The 15,273-nt window shown below is 42.2% G+C and overlaps 1 protein-coding gene across 1 annotated transcript; it reads left to right on the top strand.

Annotated features, from left to right (window-relative positions):
- Positions 1 to 1,317: 1,317 nt before the first annotated feature.
- LOC115148361 (transcription factor 4) lies at positions 1,318 to 11,842 on the top strand. The gene is made up of 5 exons (XM_029690271.1): positions 1,318 to 1,342; positions 1,794 to 1,956; positions 5,919 to 6,148; positions 7,591 to 7,726; positions 11,665 to 11,842. Exons 1-5 carry the CDS (start codon positions 1,318 to 1,320, stop codon positions 11,711 to 11,713), a joined length of 603 nt encoding a protein of 200 aa, XP_029546131.1. The 3' UTR covers positions 11,714 to 11,842.
- Positions 11,843 to 15,273: the final 3,431 nt, after the last annotated feature.

The following is a 15,273-nucleotide window of genomic DNA, read 5'->3' as shown; positions in this document are numbered from 1 at the left end:
CTCAGTCACACTGGTCTCCTTCCCCTCTAGTTTCTCAGTCACCACTGGTCTCCTTTCCCTCTAGTTTCTTCATCACCACTGGTCTCCTTCCCTCTAGTTTCTCAGTCACCATGGGTCTCCTTCCCTCTAGTTTCTCAGTCACCATGGGTCTCCTTCCCTCTAGTGTCTCAGTCACCATGGGTCTCCTTCCCTCTAGTTTCTCAGTCACCATGGGTCTCCTTCCTGCCCCAATAGAAGCTGGCAGCAGCCAGGTTTGAGATACAGCCCCACCAATAAAAGCTGGCAGCAGCCAGGTTTGAGATACAGCCCCACCAATAGAAGCTGGCAGCAGCCAGGTTTGAGATACAGCCCCACCAATAAAAGCTGGCAGCAGCCAGGCCACCATTTTGTTTTTCTTCTTCTCTGTGATCGAGACATTGAGGGCATTTTGAGGGAGGCTGTGTCTGTGCAAGAGAGAGAGAGAGAGAGAGAGAGAGAGAGTGTGTGTGTGTGTGTGTGTGTGTGTGTGTGTGTGTGTGTGTGTGTGTGTGTGTGTGTGTGTGTGTGTGTGTGTGTGTGTGTGTGTGTGTGTGTGTGAGACAGTGTGGGAACAGTGTTTTTATGTTGACAGGAATTTTGGCACCGGCCCACAGAATGACATCAAACAAAGAGACAGCTGTATTCTCCAGCTGGATAGTGAGAGGGGTTCAGACCCCTTTTGTATCCGCAGAGTAGACACTCCCTCTGTCTCCCCCATCTCCGCCTCCCTCCCTCTGTCTCCCCCATCTCCCTCTGTCTCCCCCATCTCCGCCTCCCTCCCTCTGTCTCCCCCCTCTCCCTCTGTCTCCCCCATCTCCGCCTCCCTCCCTCTGTCTCCCCCCTTCCTCCACCTCCCTCTGTCACCCCCTCTCCCTCTGTCTCCCCCCCTTCCTCCCCCCTCCCTCTGTCTCCCCCCTCTCCCTCTGTCTCCCCCCTTCCTCCACCTCCCTCTGTCTCCCCCCCTCTTCCTCTGTCTCCCCCCTTCCTCCCCCTCCCTCTGTCTCCCCCCTCTCCCTCTGTCTCCCCCCTTCCTCCACCTCCCTCTGTCTCCCCCCTCCTCCCCCTCCCCTCTGTCTCCCCACCTCCTTCTGTCTTTTCCCCCCTCACTCTGTCTTCTCCCCCTCCCTCTGTCTCCTCCCCCTCCCTCTGTCTCCTCACCTCCCTCTGTCTTCTCCCCCTCACTCTGTCTCCCCCCTCACTCTGTCTCCCCTCTCCCTCCCTCCCTCCCTCCCTCTGTCTCCTCCCCCCTCCCTTTGTTTCCCCCCTCCCTCTGTCTCCCCCTCCTCCCCCCTAATGCGGATGAAACAGAGGATGATTGTGCCTGGTAGACACTCTTTACACAGAGGCAGGCATGCCAAACACACACAGACACACACACAGACAAACTCACAGACACACACACATTTTGCACACACATTGTTTTTAATTTCCACTCAGGAAAGATAAAAGTAGTGTCTGTCTGTCTGTCTGTCTGTCTGTGTCTGTCTGTCTGGCACCACTAGTATAAACTGTCTGTCTGTCTGTCTGTCTGTCTGTCTGTCTGTCTGTCTGTCTGTCTGTCTGTCTGTCTGTCTGTCTGTCTGTCTGGCACCACTAGAATAAACATAATGTCTCAAATGTACAAAAGAACAAACTGAATGGCTGGTCTATTGTTTAGCTGAAAAATGGTTTGTGGCTTTAATATATATATTCCTCATCTCTCCTCCTTCCCTTCTCCTCCCCTCTCCCTTCCCCTCTCCTCCACCCCCCCTTCTCCTCCCCTCTCCCTTCCCCAGCTCTCTCCAGTGGTCTCCAGGGCCAGAGCGCCTCGTCCATCTCGTCAGAGATCAAGTCGGAGGATGAAGGGGACGAGAACCTACAGGATGCCAGATCTATGGAGGCCAAGAAGGAGGAGCCCGACAACAAGGACCTCAAGTCTATTGATAGGTCAAGATCTAGGTAACCGTGTCGGCAACGCTCGCTTCATTTAAATTCCACTAACAACGGATTTTGATGAAGTGAACAGGTGTGATTTGGGGGACAGCTAAATAAACAAATGAAAAACAACAGCAAAGAGACTGATAATCTACAGAGTGAAAAACACTGAAATATACTCACTTACATAGCAAACTATGACATTCTATGGCCTGTCTAGTCAGTAGGCTACATACATATTATGACAGTTATTTAAAGCCATACAATTACAGCTGTATGGCAGTTTGTCAAGAATCACATAAACCGGCATACTATACATTATACACACACACACAGTATATGTACACTACGTAGAAGGTTGGTAAGCGCCTTAATTGGGGAGGACGGGCTCGTGGTAAAGGCTGGAGCGGAATCCGTGGAATGGTATCGAATACGTCAAACACGTGGTTTTGCTCCGTTCCAGACATTATTACGAGCAGTCCTTACCCTCTACAGCCTCCACTGGTACACTAACACATTGATTGCTCCAAATGTAGTCCTCCTTTGAGTGTATCTGAAGCCAGGCGGTCCAGTCCCGTCCACGGTCTTGAGCCGTGTTTTAGCTGTTTCTCACACACCAGAGTAGAATCCCCACTTCCTCATTCCCAAAATGCACTTGGGGCTCCAGCCCATGCCAGGATAAACTCTGTGACATCACAACGTTTATAGACCTTCCACCTGGAATGATCTAATCAGACTAATTTGGACCCAACCCCAGATTATCGTGATGAAACGATTGAAAAAAAAATGTCTCCTCCCTCCTTCCTTCCCTCCTTCCCTCCTTCCCTCCTTCCCTCCTTCCCTCCCTCCCTCCCTCCCTCCCTCTCTCTCTCTCTCCCTCCCTCCCTCCCTCCCTCCCTCCCTCCCTCCTTCCCTCCCTCTGTCTAAATGCATTGAAACCAATTGAAAATATATGCTCTGAACGATTGAAAAGAGATAAATTAAACAATTGAAAATAGATGTATTGAACGACTGAAAATAGATGCATTGAACGATTTGAAAATAGATGCATTGAAAAATTGAACATTTCAACGATTGAAAATAGATGCATTAAACGATTTAGTATTTTAACGATAGAAAATAGATGCATTGAACAACTGAAATTAGATGCATTGAATAGAATGGAAATTAATTGTTTCAGGTTCCAACACCATCTACTATATATGCAGTGCCATCAGAAATGATTCAATTTTTTTAATTTTATTTTACATTTTGTTGTATTACAGCCTGATTTCTAAATGGTTTAAAGATATTTTTTTCTCACCCATCTACACATAATACTCCATCATGACGAAGTGAAATTGTGTTTTTAGAAATGTTTTCCACATTTATTGAAAATGAAATAGAGAAATATTTCATTTACAATAAGTATTCATACCCCTGAGTCAATACTTTACCTTTGACAGTGATTACAGCTGTGAGGCTTTCTGGGTAATTCTCAAAGAGTTTTCCACACCTGGATTGTGCAACATTTGCCCATTATTATTTTCAAAATTCTTCAAGCTTTGTCAAATTGGTTGTTGATCGTTGGTAGAAAACCATTTTCAGGTCTTGCCATAGATTTTCAAGTAGATTTAAGTCAAAGTTGTAACATTCAGGAACATTCACTGTTTTCTTGGTAAGCAACTCCAGTGTGGATTTGTCTTTGTGTTTTAGGTTATTTTCCTGCTGAAGGGTGAATTCATCTCCCAGTGTCTGGTGGAAAGCAGACTGAACCATGTTTTCCTCTGGGATTTTGCCTGTGCATTCCTTTTATTTTTTATCCTGAAAAACTCCCTAGTCCTTAACGATTACAAGCATACCCATAACATGATGCAATCACCACAATGCTTGAAAATATGGAGAGTGGTACTCAGTAATGTGTTGTATTGAATTTGCCCCAAACATAACACTTTGTATTCAGGGAAAAAAGTGAATTTCTTTGCCTCATCTTTTGCAGTATTACTTTAGTGCCTTGTTGCAAACAAGATGCATGTTTTTAGAATATTTGTATTCTGTACAGGCTTCCTTCTTTTCACTCTGTCAATTAGGTTAGTATTGTAGAGTAACCACACTGTTGTTGATCCATCCTCAGTTTTCTCCTATCACAGCCATTAACCTCTCTAGGGGGTGTGGGACGGTAGTGTCCCACCTGACCAACATCCGGTGAAATTGCAGAGCACCAAATTCAAATTAAATTACTATAAATATTTAACTTTCATGAAATCACAAGTGTAATACATCAAAATAAAGCTTAACTTGTTGTTAATCCAGCCGCCATGTCAGATTTCAAAAAGGCTTTACGGCGAAAGCAAACCATGCGATTATCTGAGCTCAGCACACAAAACATTACATTCAGTTACCAGCCAAGTAGACTAGTCACAAAAGTCAGAAATAGCAATAAAATTAATCACTTACCTTTGATGATCTTCGTATGGTTGCACTCACAATACTCCCAGTTACACAATAAATGTTCGTTTTGTTCGATAAAGTCCCTCTTTATATCCAAAAACCTCCATTTTGTTGGCGCGTTTTGTTCAGTAATCCAATGGCTCAATTGGCCGAAAATTCCAAATAGTATCCGTAAAGTTCGTAGAAACATGTCAAACGATGTTTATAATCAATCCTCAGGTTGTTTTTAGCCTAAATAATCGATAATATTTCAACCGGACAAAAGCTTCGTCAATATAAAAGAAAAACAAGAAAGGCACGCTCTCGGTCGCGCGCAGAAAACATCTCTGGGGACAACCCACTATCCACTCACTCAAAGTTGTCATTCTCCCTCATTTTTCAGAATAAAAGCCTGAAACAATGTCTAAAGACTGTTCACAACCAGTGGAAGCCATAGGGAACGGAATCTGGGTCCTATCCCTTTAAATGGTGGATAGGCTTTCATTGGAAAAACAGCCATTTCAAAATAATGGCACTTCCTGGATGGATTTTCCTCAGTTCTGTTATACTCACAGACATTATTTTAACAGTTTTAGAAACTTTGGAGTGTTTTCTATCCAAATGTACTAATTATCTGCATATCCTAGCTTCTGGGCCTGAGTAGCAGGCAGTTTACTTTGGGCACGCTTTTCATTCGGAGGTGAAAATAGTGCCCCCTACCCTAGTGAGGTTAAACTCTGTAACTGTTTTAAAGTCACCATCGGTCTCATGGTGAAATCACGGAGCGGTTTCCTTCCTCTCCGGCAACTGAGTTAGGAAGGACACCTGTATCTTTGTAGTGACTGAGTGTATTGATACACCATCCAACGTGTAATGAATAACTTCACCATGCTCAAAGGGATATTCAATGTCAGCTTTTTTTTTTTACCTATCTACCAATAGGTGCCCTTCTTTGCGAGGCATTGAAAAACCTCCCTGGTCTTTGTGAATGAATCTGTGTTTGAAATACACTGCTCGACTGAGGGACTGAGGGACTTTGTATGTGTGGTGTACAGAGATGAGGTAGTCATTCCAAAATCATGTTAAACACTATTATTGCACACAGAGTGAGTCCATGTAACTTATTTTGTGATTTGTTCAGCAAATGTTTACTCCTCAATGTATTTAGCCATCGCCATGACAAAGGGATTGAATGGTTATTGACTCAAGACATTTCAGCTTTTAATTTTCAATACATTTGTACAAAATTCAAAAAAACATAATTCCACTTTGAAATGATGAGGTATTGTGTGTAGACCAGTGACAAAGATTCTCAATTTAATACATTTTAAATTCAGGCTGTAACAACAACAAAATGTGGAAAAAAGTAATGAAGGGTGAATACTTTCTGAATGAACTGTGTCTACAGTGCAGTCAGTCGCACAGGTAAACGGATAGGCATCACACATCCTTTTAAACAGAGATTCAGACTGTACCCGGCTTCATCCAATGTGCTGGCATTTCAAAATGGCTAAGCGTGGGTAAGTGTTGGTTTAGCTGGTAGCTGGTGCTGATCAGTCCCCCTATCGGTCCCACAGCAACGCGGATGACGAGGACTTGTCTCCGGAGCAGAAGATCGAACGTGAGAAGGAACGCAGGATGGCCAACAACGCCCGAGAGCGTCTGCGTGTCCGAGACATCAACGAGGCTTTCAAGGAGCTGGGGCGCATGGTGCAGCTGCACCTGAAGAGTGACAAGCCACAGACCAAACTGCTCATACTGCATCAGGCCGTGGCCGTCATACTGAGTCTGGAGCAGCAAGTCAGAGGCAAGGGATCTGACACACATATATACATACATATAGGGACCTGACACACATATATACATACATATAGGTATCTGACACACATATATACATACATATAGGGATTTGACACACATATATATAGGGACCTGACACACACACATATATACATACATATAGGGATCTGACACACACATATACATACATATAGGGATCTGACACACATATATATATATATATATATACACATATAGGGACCTGACACACACACATATATACATATAGGGACCTGACACACACACACATATATACATATAGGGACCTGACACACATATATGCATACATATAGGGATCTGACACACACACATATATACATATATATATATATATATATATATATATATATATATATATATATATATATATATATATATATATATATACACACACCTATACTGTACGCATACATATATAGTCACACACAGACAAACACATAGACAGACACACACATAGACAGACAGACACAAGTCAGACAGACAGACATAGACAGACACACACGTCAGACAGACACACACACAGACAGACACACACACAAGTCAGACAGACACACACACACACACAGACAGACGCACACATAGACAGACATATAGACACTTACACAGTACATACAAGATTTCCCTTGCTGCTCCTGGCTCAGTATGTGGCTCAGTATGTGTGGGTGTGTGTGTGTGTGTGTAGTAGTAGTGGTAGTGGTAGTAGTAGTGGCATTAGTAGTAGTAGCAGTAGTAGTAGTAGTAGTAGTATTAGTAGTAGTAGCAGTAGCAGTAATAGTATAGTAGTAGTAGTGGCAGTAGTATTAGTAGTAGTAGCAGTAGTAGTAGTAGTATAGTAGTAGTAGTAGCAGTAGTAGTAGCAGTAGCAGTAGTAGAAGTAGCAGTAGTAGTAGTAGTAGTAGTAGTAGTAGTAGCAGTAGTAGTAGTAGTAGTAGTAACAGTAGTAGTACTTTATAAATCAATTTCTAGTACTAGTACTGTTACTACTTCTACTACACACACATACACACACACACACCTACTGAGCCTGGAGCAGCAAATCAGAGGTCAGAGATAATACAGACACACACACACACACATACACACACACACACAAGGGTGCATTATTCTTTAGGCCTGGCTGTGGCTGAATCTTAACTTCCCCTTTAAGTCGAATTTTCACTTAGTTTCCTATTGATGTCAATGCATTAATTAGTGTAAATCTGATTTAAGTGGAAGTTAGGATTGGCTCCATAATTTAACAGCAGATGTAGAGCAATATCTTCTCAGATCCACACGGTGGAGCTGCGTCAGTTCTTAAACACTTACTTGTGTCTATGTTTCTTGTGCGCGCGTGTGTGTGTTTGTGCGTGCACGTGCGTTTGTGTGTACGTGGGTCCGTGGGTGCGTGCCTGTCCATGTTCGTGTCTCTAGAGAGGAATCTGAACCCTAAGGCAGCGTGTCTGAAGAGACGTGAGGAGGAGAAAGGCTCGTCGGACGGCGGAGCGACCCTCTCCCTGGCCGGGCCGCACCATGCCATGGGGGATGCCTCCAACCCAATGGGACAAATGTAAAAACCCCCTAAATGGTCAGAAGATATATTCACTTTAAACTAATCTGCTGTGAAAACACATGTACCATAACTTACCATTAACCCCCAAAAACAACCTAAGAAAATTGAATTGGTGTTTATAATGTTTAACATTCTGGCTCCATTTGCTAAGAAATCAATACAAAATGCAATAATACAGGCTTTTAACACAGAACACATATTTGTTATCAGTCTTCCACAGTGACTTGGCCTACACGCTCTGCATTGTGTAAATGGATAGCATTGTTGTTTTGTCTACACTCGCATCCCATATAAATTATACACTTTATAGCAGAATTACAGTACAAATAGGGGGGGGGGGGAATTAGGACGATTTCTCCCTTGTACACTTGAGTCCAAATGGATTGAAATTGAACAAGCGGAGTTGTATGGTCTTCTGGGGGTGACATTGCTGGTAGTTAACAATGGGGCTGGCTGACATCACAAACCCTCAAATCTATTGATACAAAACGCTGGGTACATTTGAACAGCAGATTGGCAGTAAGTGTGCTTTTTAGTGTGTGTGTGTGTGTGCTCATTGTGTGTTCCGCTGTGTGTGTGTAGGTGACTTGCTTTAGCTTCATCAAGTGAAACTCAGTGAAAACCATCTTGTGGTTTTGATTGTGTGTGATGTGATGTATTGTGTTGATTGTTTCACTGTCTATAGTTGAATGTCGTGCAGAAACTATGAGACAGAATCAAGGTTTGACAGTAGTATAACGTACAGTACCAGTCAAAAGTGGTGCAGACATCAAAACTATGAAATAACACGTATGGAATCATGTAGTAACCAAAAAAGTGTTAAACAAATCAAAATATATTTTAGATTTTAGATTCTTCAAAGTAGCCACCCTTCAGGCTCCTGAGTGGCGCAGCGGTCTAAGGCACTGCATCACAGTGCTAGAGGCATCACTGCAAACCCTGGTTCAATCTGGGCTGTATCACAACCGGCTGTGATCGGGAGTCCCATAGGGCGGCGCACAATTGGCCCAGCGTCGTCCTGGTTAGGGTTTGGCCGGTGTAGGCCATCATTGTAAATAAGAAATTGGTCTTAACTGACTTGCCTAGTTAAATGAGAAGATGCTTGGCATTCTCTCAACCAGCTTCACCTAGAATGCTTTTCCAATAGTCTTGAAGGAATTCCCACATATGCTCAGCACTTGTTGGCTGCTTTTCCTTCACTCTGTGGTCCATCCCAAACCATCTCAATTGGGTTGAGGCCAGGTCATCTGATGCAGCACTCCATCAACTCTCCTTCTTGGTCAAATAGCCCTTACACAGCCTGGAGGTGTGTTTTGGGTCATTGTCCTGTTGAAAAACAAATGATAGTCCCACTAAGCTCAAAACAGATGGGATGGCGTATCACTGCAGAATGCTGTGGTAGCCATGCTGGTTAAGCTGTGGTAGCCATGCTGGTTAAGCTGTTGTAGCCATGCTGGTCCTCCTCCTCCTCCATGCTTCACGGTGGGAACCACACATGTGGAGATCATCCGTTCACCTACTCTGCGTCTCACAAAGACACGGCGGTTAGAACCAAAATTCTGAAATTTGGACTCATCAGACGAAAGGACAGATTTCCACCGTTCTAATGTCCACTGCTCGTGTTTCTTGGCCCAAGCAAGTCTCTTCTTATTATTGGTGTCCTTTAGTAGTGGTTTCTTTGCAGCAATTCAACCATGAAGGCCTGATTCACACAGTCTCCTCTGACCAGTTGATGTTGAGATGTGTCTGCTACTTGAACTCTGTGAAGCATTTATTTGGGCTGCAATTTCTGAGGCTGGCAACTCTAATGAACTTATCCTCTGCAGCAGAGGTAACTCTGGGTCTTCCTTTCCTGTGGCGGTCCTCATGAGAGCCAGTTTCATCATAGTGCTTGATGTTTTTTTGCGACTGCACTTGAAGAAACTTTCAAAGTTCTTGAAATGTTCGTGATTGACTGACCTTCATATCTTAAAGTAATAATAGATTGTTGTTTCTCTTTGCTTATTTGAGCTGTTCTTGCCATAATATGGACTTGGTCTTTTACTAAATAGGGCTATCTTCTGTATACCACCCATTACCTTATCACAACACAACTGATTGACTCAAATGCATTAAGAGGGAAAGGTTGGTGGTATGTCCTCCATTTGCAGAGTACGATCCTGCCTTACACAGGAAGCGACGCTGGTCCTAATCCAGGCACTTGTCATCTCCCGTCTGGATTACTGCGACTCGCTCTTGGCGGGGCTCCCTGCCTGTGCCATTAAACCCCTACAACTCATCCAGAACGCCGCAGCCCGTCTGGTGTTCAACCTTCCCAAGTTCTCTCACGTCACCCCGCTCCTCCACTCTCTCCACTGGCTTCCAGTTGAAGCTCGCATCTGCTACATGACCATGGTGCTTGCCTACGGAGCTGTGAGGGGAACGGCACCTCCGTACCTTCAGGCTCTGATCAGGCCCTACACCCAAACAAGGGCACTGCGTTCATCCACCTCTGGCCTGCTGGCCCCCCTACCTCTACGGAAGCACAGTTCCCGCTCAGCCCAGTCAAAACTGTTCGCTGCTCTGGCACCCCAATGGTGGAACAAGCTCCCTCACGACGCCAGGACAGCGGAGTCAATCACCACCTTCCGGGGAGACACCTGAAACCCCACCTCTTTAAGGAATACCTGGGATAGGATAAAGTAATCCTTCTAACCCCCCCACCCCAAAAAAAAGATATAGATGTACTATTGTAAAGTGGTTGTTCCACTGGATATCATAAGGTGAATGCACCAATTTGTAAGTCGCTCTGGATAAGAGCGTCTGCTAAATGACGTAAATGTAAATGTAAATGAAAGAAATTTCACAGATTTGAACAAGGCACACCTGTTAATTGAAATGCATTCCAGGTGACTACCTCATGAAGCTGGTTGAAAGAATGCAAAGAATGTGCAAAGCTGACTTCAAGGCAAAGGGTGGCTACGTTGAAGAATCTCAAATCTAAAATATATTTTCACTTGTTTAACACTTTTTTTGGTTACTACATGATTCCATATGTTATTTCATAGTTTTGATGTCTTCACTATTATTTATACGTTGTAGAAAATAGTAAAAATAAAGAAAAACCCTTGAAAGAGTGGGTAGAGACATGTGGCTTGTAGTGAAGAACCAAAGGTTGGTGGTATCTTCTCCATAAAGTTCAGGAGTGTAAAGAGAAGGATCTGAAATCCAGAACACAGGTACAGAAGCTAATCAGACAGTGGAACACAGGTACAGAAGCTAATCAGACAGTGGTACACAGGTACACAGGTACAGAAGCTAATCAGACAGTGGTACACAGGTACAGAAGCTAATCAGACAGTGGAACACAGGTGCAGAAGCTAATCAGACAGTGGTACACAGGTACACAGGTACACAGGTACAGAAGCTAATCAGATAGTGGAACACAGGTACACAGGTACAGAAGCTAATCAGACAGTGGAACACAGGTACAGAAGCTAATCAGACAGTGGAACACAGGTACAGAAGCTAATCAGATAGTGGAACACAGGTACACAGGTACAGAAGCTAATCAGACAGTGGAACACAGGTACAGAGGTACATTATCACAACAAAATCATTTCTACAGACCATAGAAATAGAATGACCCATGAGTGAACTGTCAATTTGCCATGTTCTGAAGCACTTTCCACTTCTAGTCATAACTGTTTCTAAAATCACGGAGGCCTTTCATACCTTGATCTTAATTTCCGGGTATGTAGAAAGATGATTAGGACCGAGAACGAGAGCGTCTGTCCTGAACTTTTCCTTTTTGTTTCTTCTCATTTGTTTATGTGTGTGTGTGTGTGTGTGTGTGTGTGTGTGTGTGTGTGTGTGTGTGTGTGTGTGTGTGTCGTGTCGTGTTTGTTGGTTTGTCCAGGTAACAGCTGTGTCTAACCCCTTCTGTCCTCCTATAGGTCCAAGCTCCCGGAATTCATCAAGATGATGAGTGACCACTTCCTTTGACAACATTCTTCTATTTCCTGAACCAATCAATCAACCGATCATGTCAATCAACGATCGATCGATCTGACCAATGTCTTGCCCTGACCACCTGTCTTTTGTCTTCTGTAGAAATAAATTAACCCAAATGTATATTGGCTATGGAACAACATAACAGATACTACAGTACTACAGATACTACAATACTACAGAAACTACAGTACTACAGATACTACAGTGCTATAGATACTACAATACTACAGAAACTACAGTACTGCAGATATTACAGTACTACAGATACTACAATACTTCAGAAACTACAGTACTACAGATATTACAGTACTACAGATACTACAGTACTACAAATACTACAGTACTATAGATACTACAGTACTATAGATACTATAGATAATACAGATACTACAGTACTATAGAGACTACAGATACTATAGATACTATAGATAATACAGATACTACAGTACTATAGATACTACAGATACTATAGATACTACAGTACTATAGATACTACAGATACTACAGTACTATAGATACTACAGATACTACAGTACTATAGATAATACAGATACTACAGTACTACAGATAATACAGATACTACAGTACTACAGATACCACAGTACTACATATACTACAGTACTACAGTACTACAGATTCTACAGTACTACAGTACTACAGATAATACATATACTACAGTACTACAGATAATACAGATAATAGATATACTACAGTACTACAGTACAATACATTTGTTCTTCTTTCTTTCTGTTATTATATATATCTTAAAGATTTTTTAAAAATGAACAAAAAAAATATATAATAATTGATGCAACTACTCGATGTTGGGGGACTATTTCAAACATATCATTATGTTTTTTAACAATGTTTAACAATGTTGCAGACTGAGCTGTTAGTGAACACAGCCCTCTCAACTGAATGGTAATCTTCTCAATCTTCTCCACACTGTGGAAACTCTTGCAGTAGTGCCTGAAATCCTCCTTGACATTTCAAGTTAGCTAGATATATATGAAAACTCAATCAGTCGGTCTAGACGGGAGAAGGTATTAATAGAATATGAAAAGTAGACATTATGTAGAATTTCAAGATATTGTAAAAACATGCAATAATGACAAAAAAAAGTGTACTTCTAATCTAAAACAGAACAGATTCATTTTAAAATAACACTTTTGTTTTTGGGCTCTAAGTTGGCTAGAATTGGCTGTATACTAGAGTGGATAGAGGCAAAAAATTGCTGCCCCTTATACTTCTAGCCACTCGAAACCAGCAAACATCCTGATTCAGATTTGAAATGTGTTTTCATTGGTCATTCCTTTGCGTGGGCGGAGCAGATGAGCAAATGGACCCTTGTGATTGGAGGGCAGGCCGTTGGTAGTGTTACTGTTCGTTAGTCCATGTTACTAGGCAGATGAAGGATGGGTGAAGGAGATTGTCTCCTTGCTGTGTCCGTCACACAGACAGATCCAGAACAAAGTCTCTCTCCCAGTGATGATGTCACTTCCCTGGTTGGTGATGTCACTTCCCTGGTTGGTGATGACGCTGCGTTGGAAAGGCACAGCCAGAGGGGGATGTATATCCCAGAGGCCGAGCAGTCCGTCATCTTGTATGATTTGTCTGATTTATAAACCCCGGTCTAGCACTTCACACCCCCCTCTGTCCCACTCCCCAGTTCTCCCTTCCTGCCCCCTTACCCTCAACCAAGCCCTAACCCCAGACCCTGCAAGGCCCCAGAGATGCAATTTTAACATTCACTTCTACCAATGTGCCTTTTAGAGTTCATATCATTCAAATGCGATGAGGAGGAGACGGACGTTATCTGAACTTTTTAGGATTCAAGCTTAGGGAACTGTTAGTTATTAGGTCTATGCAGTCAGGTTTTTTCCGACCTGGGAATTAAAAAAAAAAAAAAAAAGAGTCAAAAGAGAAAAAAAAAGTATTTTTGGGATAAACTGTATTTAATTGTACTGTATGCTTATATGTAATTAGAAGGCGTGTCCCTGAACAGACCTTGTTTTAGTCAGTTGAGCCCCCTGGCGGCCCCAGCACCCCGAGTTTCAGACCCCTTCCTGTATTATTACAAGTTTCAGCCTGTTTCCATAGTGAACTACACGTCTGTTATTGAGCGTTGTATTATAGCTATCAGCTTTTTATCAATATCGGCTTTTCCGTGAGCCACCGTAGTCTTCAGTACCAGTGTGTGGTTGTATGTGTAAAACAGAGTTTTTCCTCTTTTTTAAAATCTTTCTCTTATTCTTTGTCTGTTCTGGTTTCTCTGTTGATGAAAAAAGTACTAAACCACGACTTGCTGCCATATGGAGATTCGTCAGCAGCTGTTTTTAAATGTGGTTTTACGTTATCCAATCAACGCAAGGCACTGAAACTGGAAAATAATCTATTTGAAAATCACTATATATACATGTAAAAATATATACAATATATAAATAAGGATGGTGCCAGTTTTCAAAGGAGAGGTTGTTTTGTTGGTGATTAATTATTTTCTCAGAGATGGGTAGAAGGTTTGAAGAGGCATCTCAGTGTTACTTTAAAGAGACAAGACGCGTTCTTCTTCTCTGCCGTGCCGTGCCGTGCCGTGACATCACAATGACTGACTATGGTGTCCCTGACTGGACAAAAGGGACCGAAGTTACAACATGTTCCACTCACTGCTATTCAGCTGTCAAAAGGAAACGCAGACATTTGTCAATTGTATGCAACAAATGCAAACTGACCATTATTTTGAAATTGTGTATGTAAAAGTTATATTTTTACATGTAGGCTGTTGTTATTTTGTGTTTAGATAATACGTTGTATTAGTTTTTTTTTTGTTAAAAGATGAAAAAGTACAATTCGGTGTTAAAAACATGTCACATTGAAAATGTAGTGAGGTCAAAAGTTTCAATATCATTGTTTTGTTTTTTTCCTTCAGCATTTTGTTTGTTTATATCAAGAAGGTATATAATATTATTTTCATGCTCCATGCTCATTGCCATTTTTCATTGTATTTTTTTTGAAGAAAATGTGTAAATAAGTCATAATACACGGGGTTCATGACCTTTTGGTGGGGTGCTGGTGGTGAATAGCTGAAAGTGGGAGAGAATTGAGTTGATTTGATCAGTTGTATTCTGCTTGTAATTGTCTGGTTATTCTAGCCAGGTGCCAATATTAATTAAAAAAAATCAATGGCACGTAACTGAATGTGTGTCATGGCTTAGCTCTCTACTCACTGTTCTTTATGTGCTGTCTCAGTGTTGTACCACGATGACCCGTTGACAGACAGTACGACTCTCGTCTGCAGGGAAATGCTCTATATTCTGACTGTTTTCAAGTGGTGCTAAACAAGTACTGGTCAGAGTTACAGTTTCCCACATAGATTGATTCAGTCTAAATACCTTGGCAAGAAATCCTAATTTGTCAGGTTAAACGTTTGATTGTCTTAAAATGTGCCCCTAGCATCTGAAATTAACATTAATATATTATTAGTAAAGATTGAAAAATGTTGCAATCTTTTAGCTATTTCCCCCCAAAATATATTATTTGACTGTTTTTTCCAG

Source organism: Salmo trutta, chromosome 15, assembly GCF_901001165.1.
Source record: "Salmo trutta chromosome 15, fSalTru1.1, whole genome shotgun sequence".
Taxonomy (NCBI): Eukaryota; Metazoa; Chordata; class Actinopteri; order Salmoniformes; family Salmonidae; genus Salmo; species Salmo trutta.
This window is presented reverse-complemented; position numbering and strand designations above follow the sequence as displayed.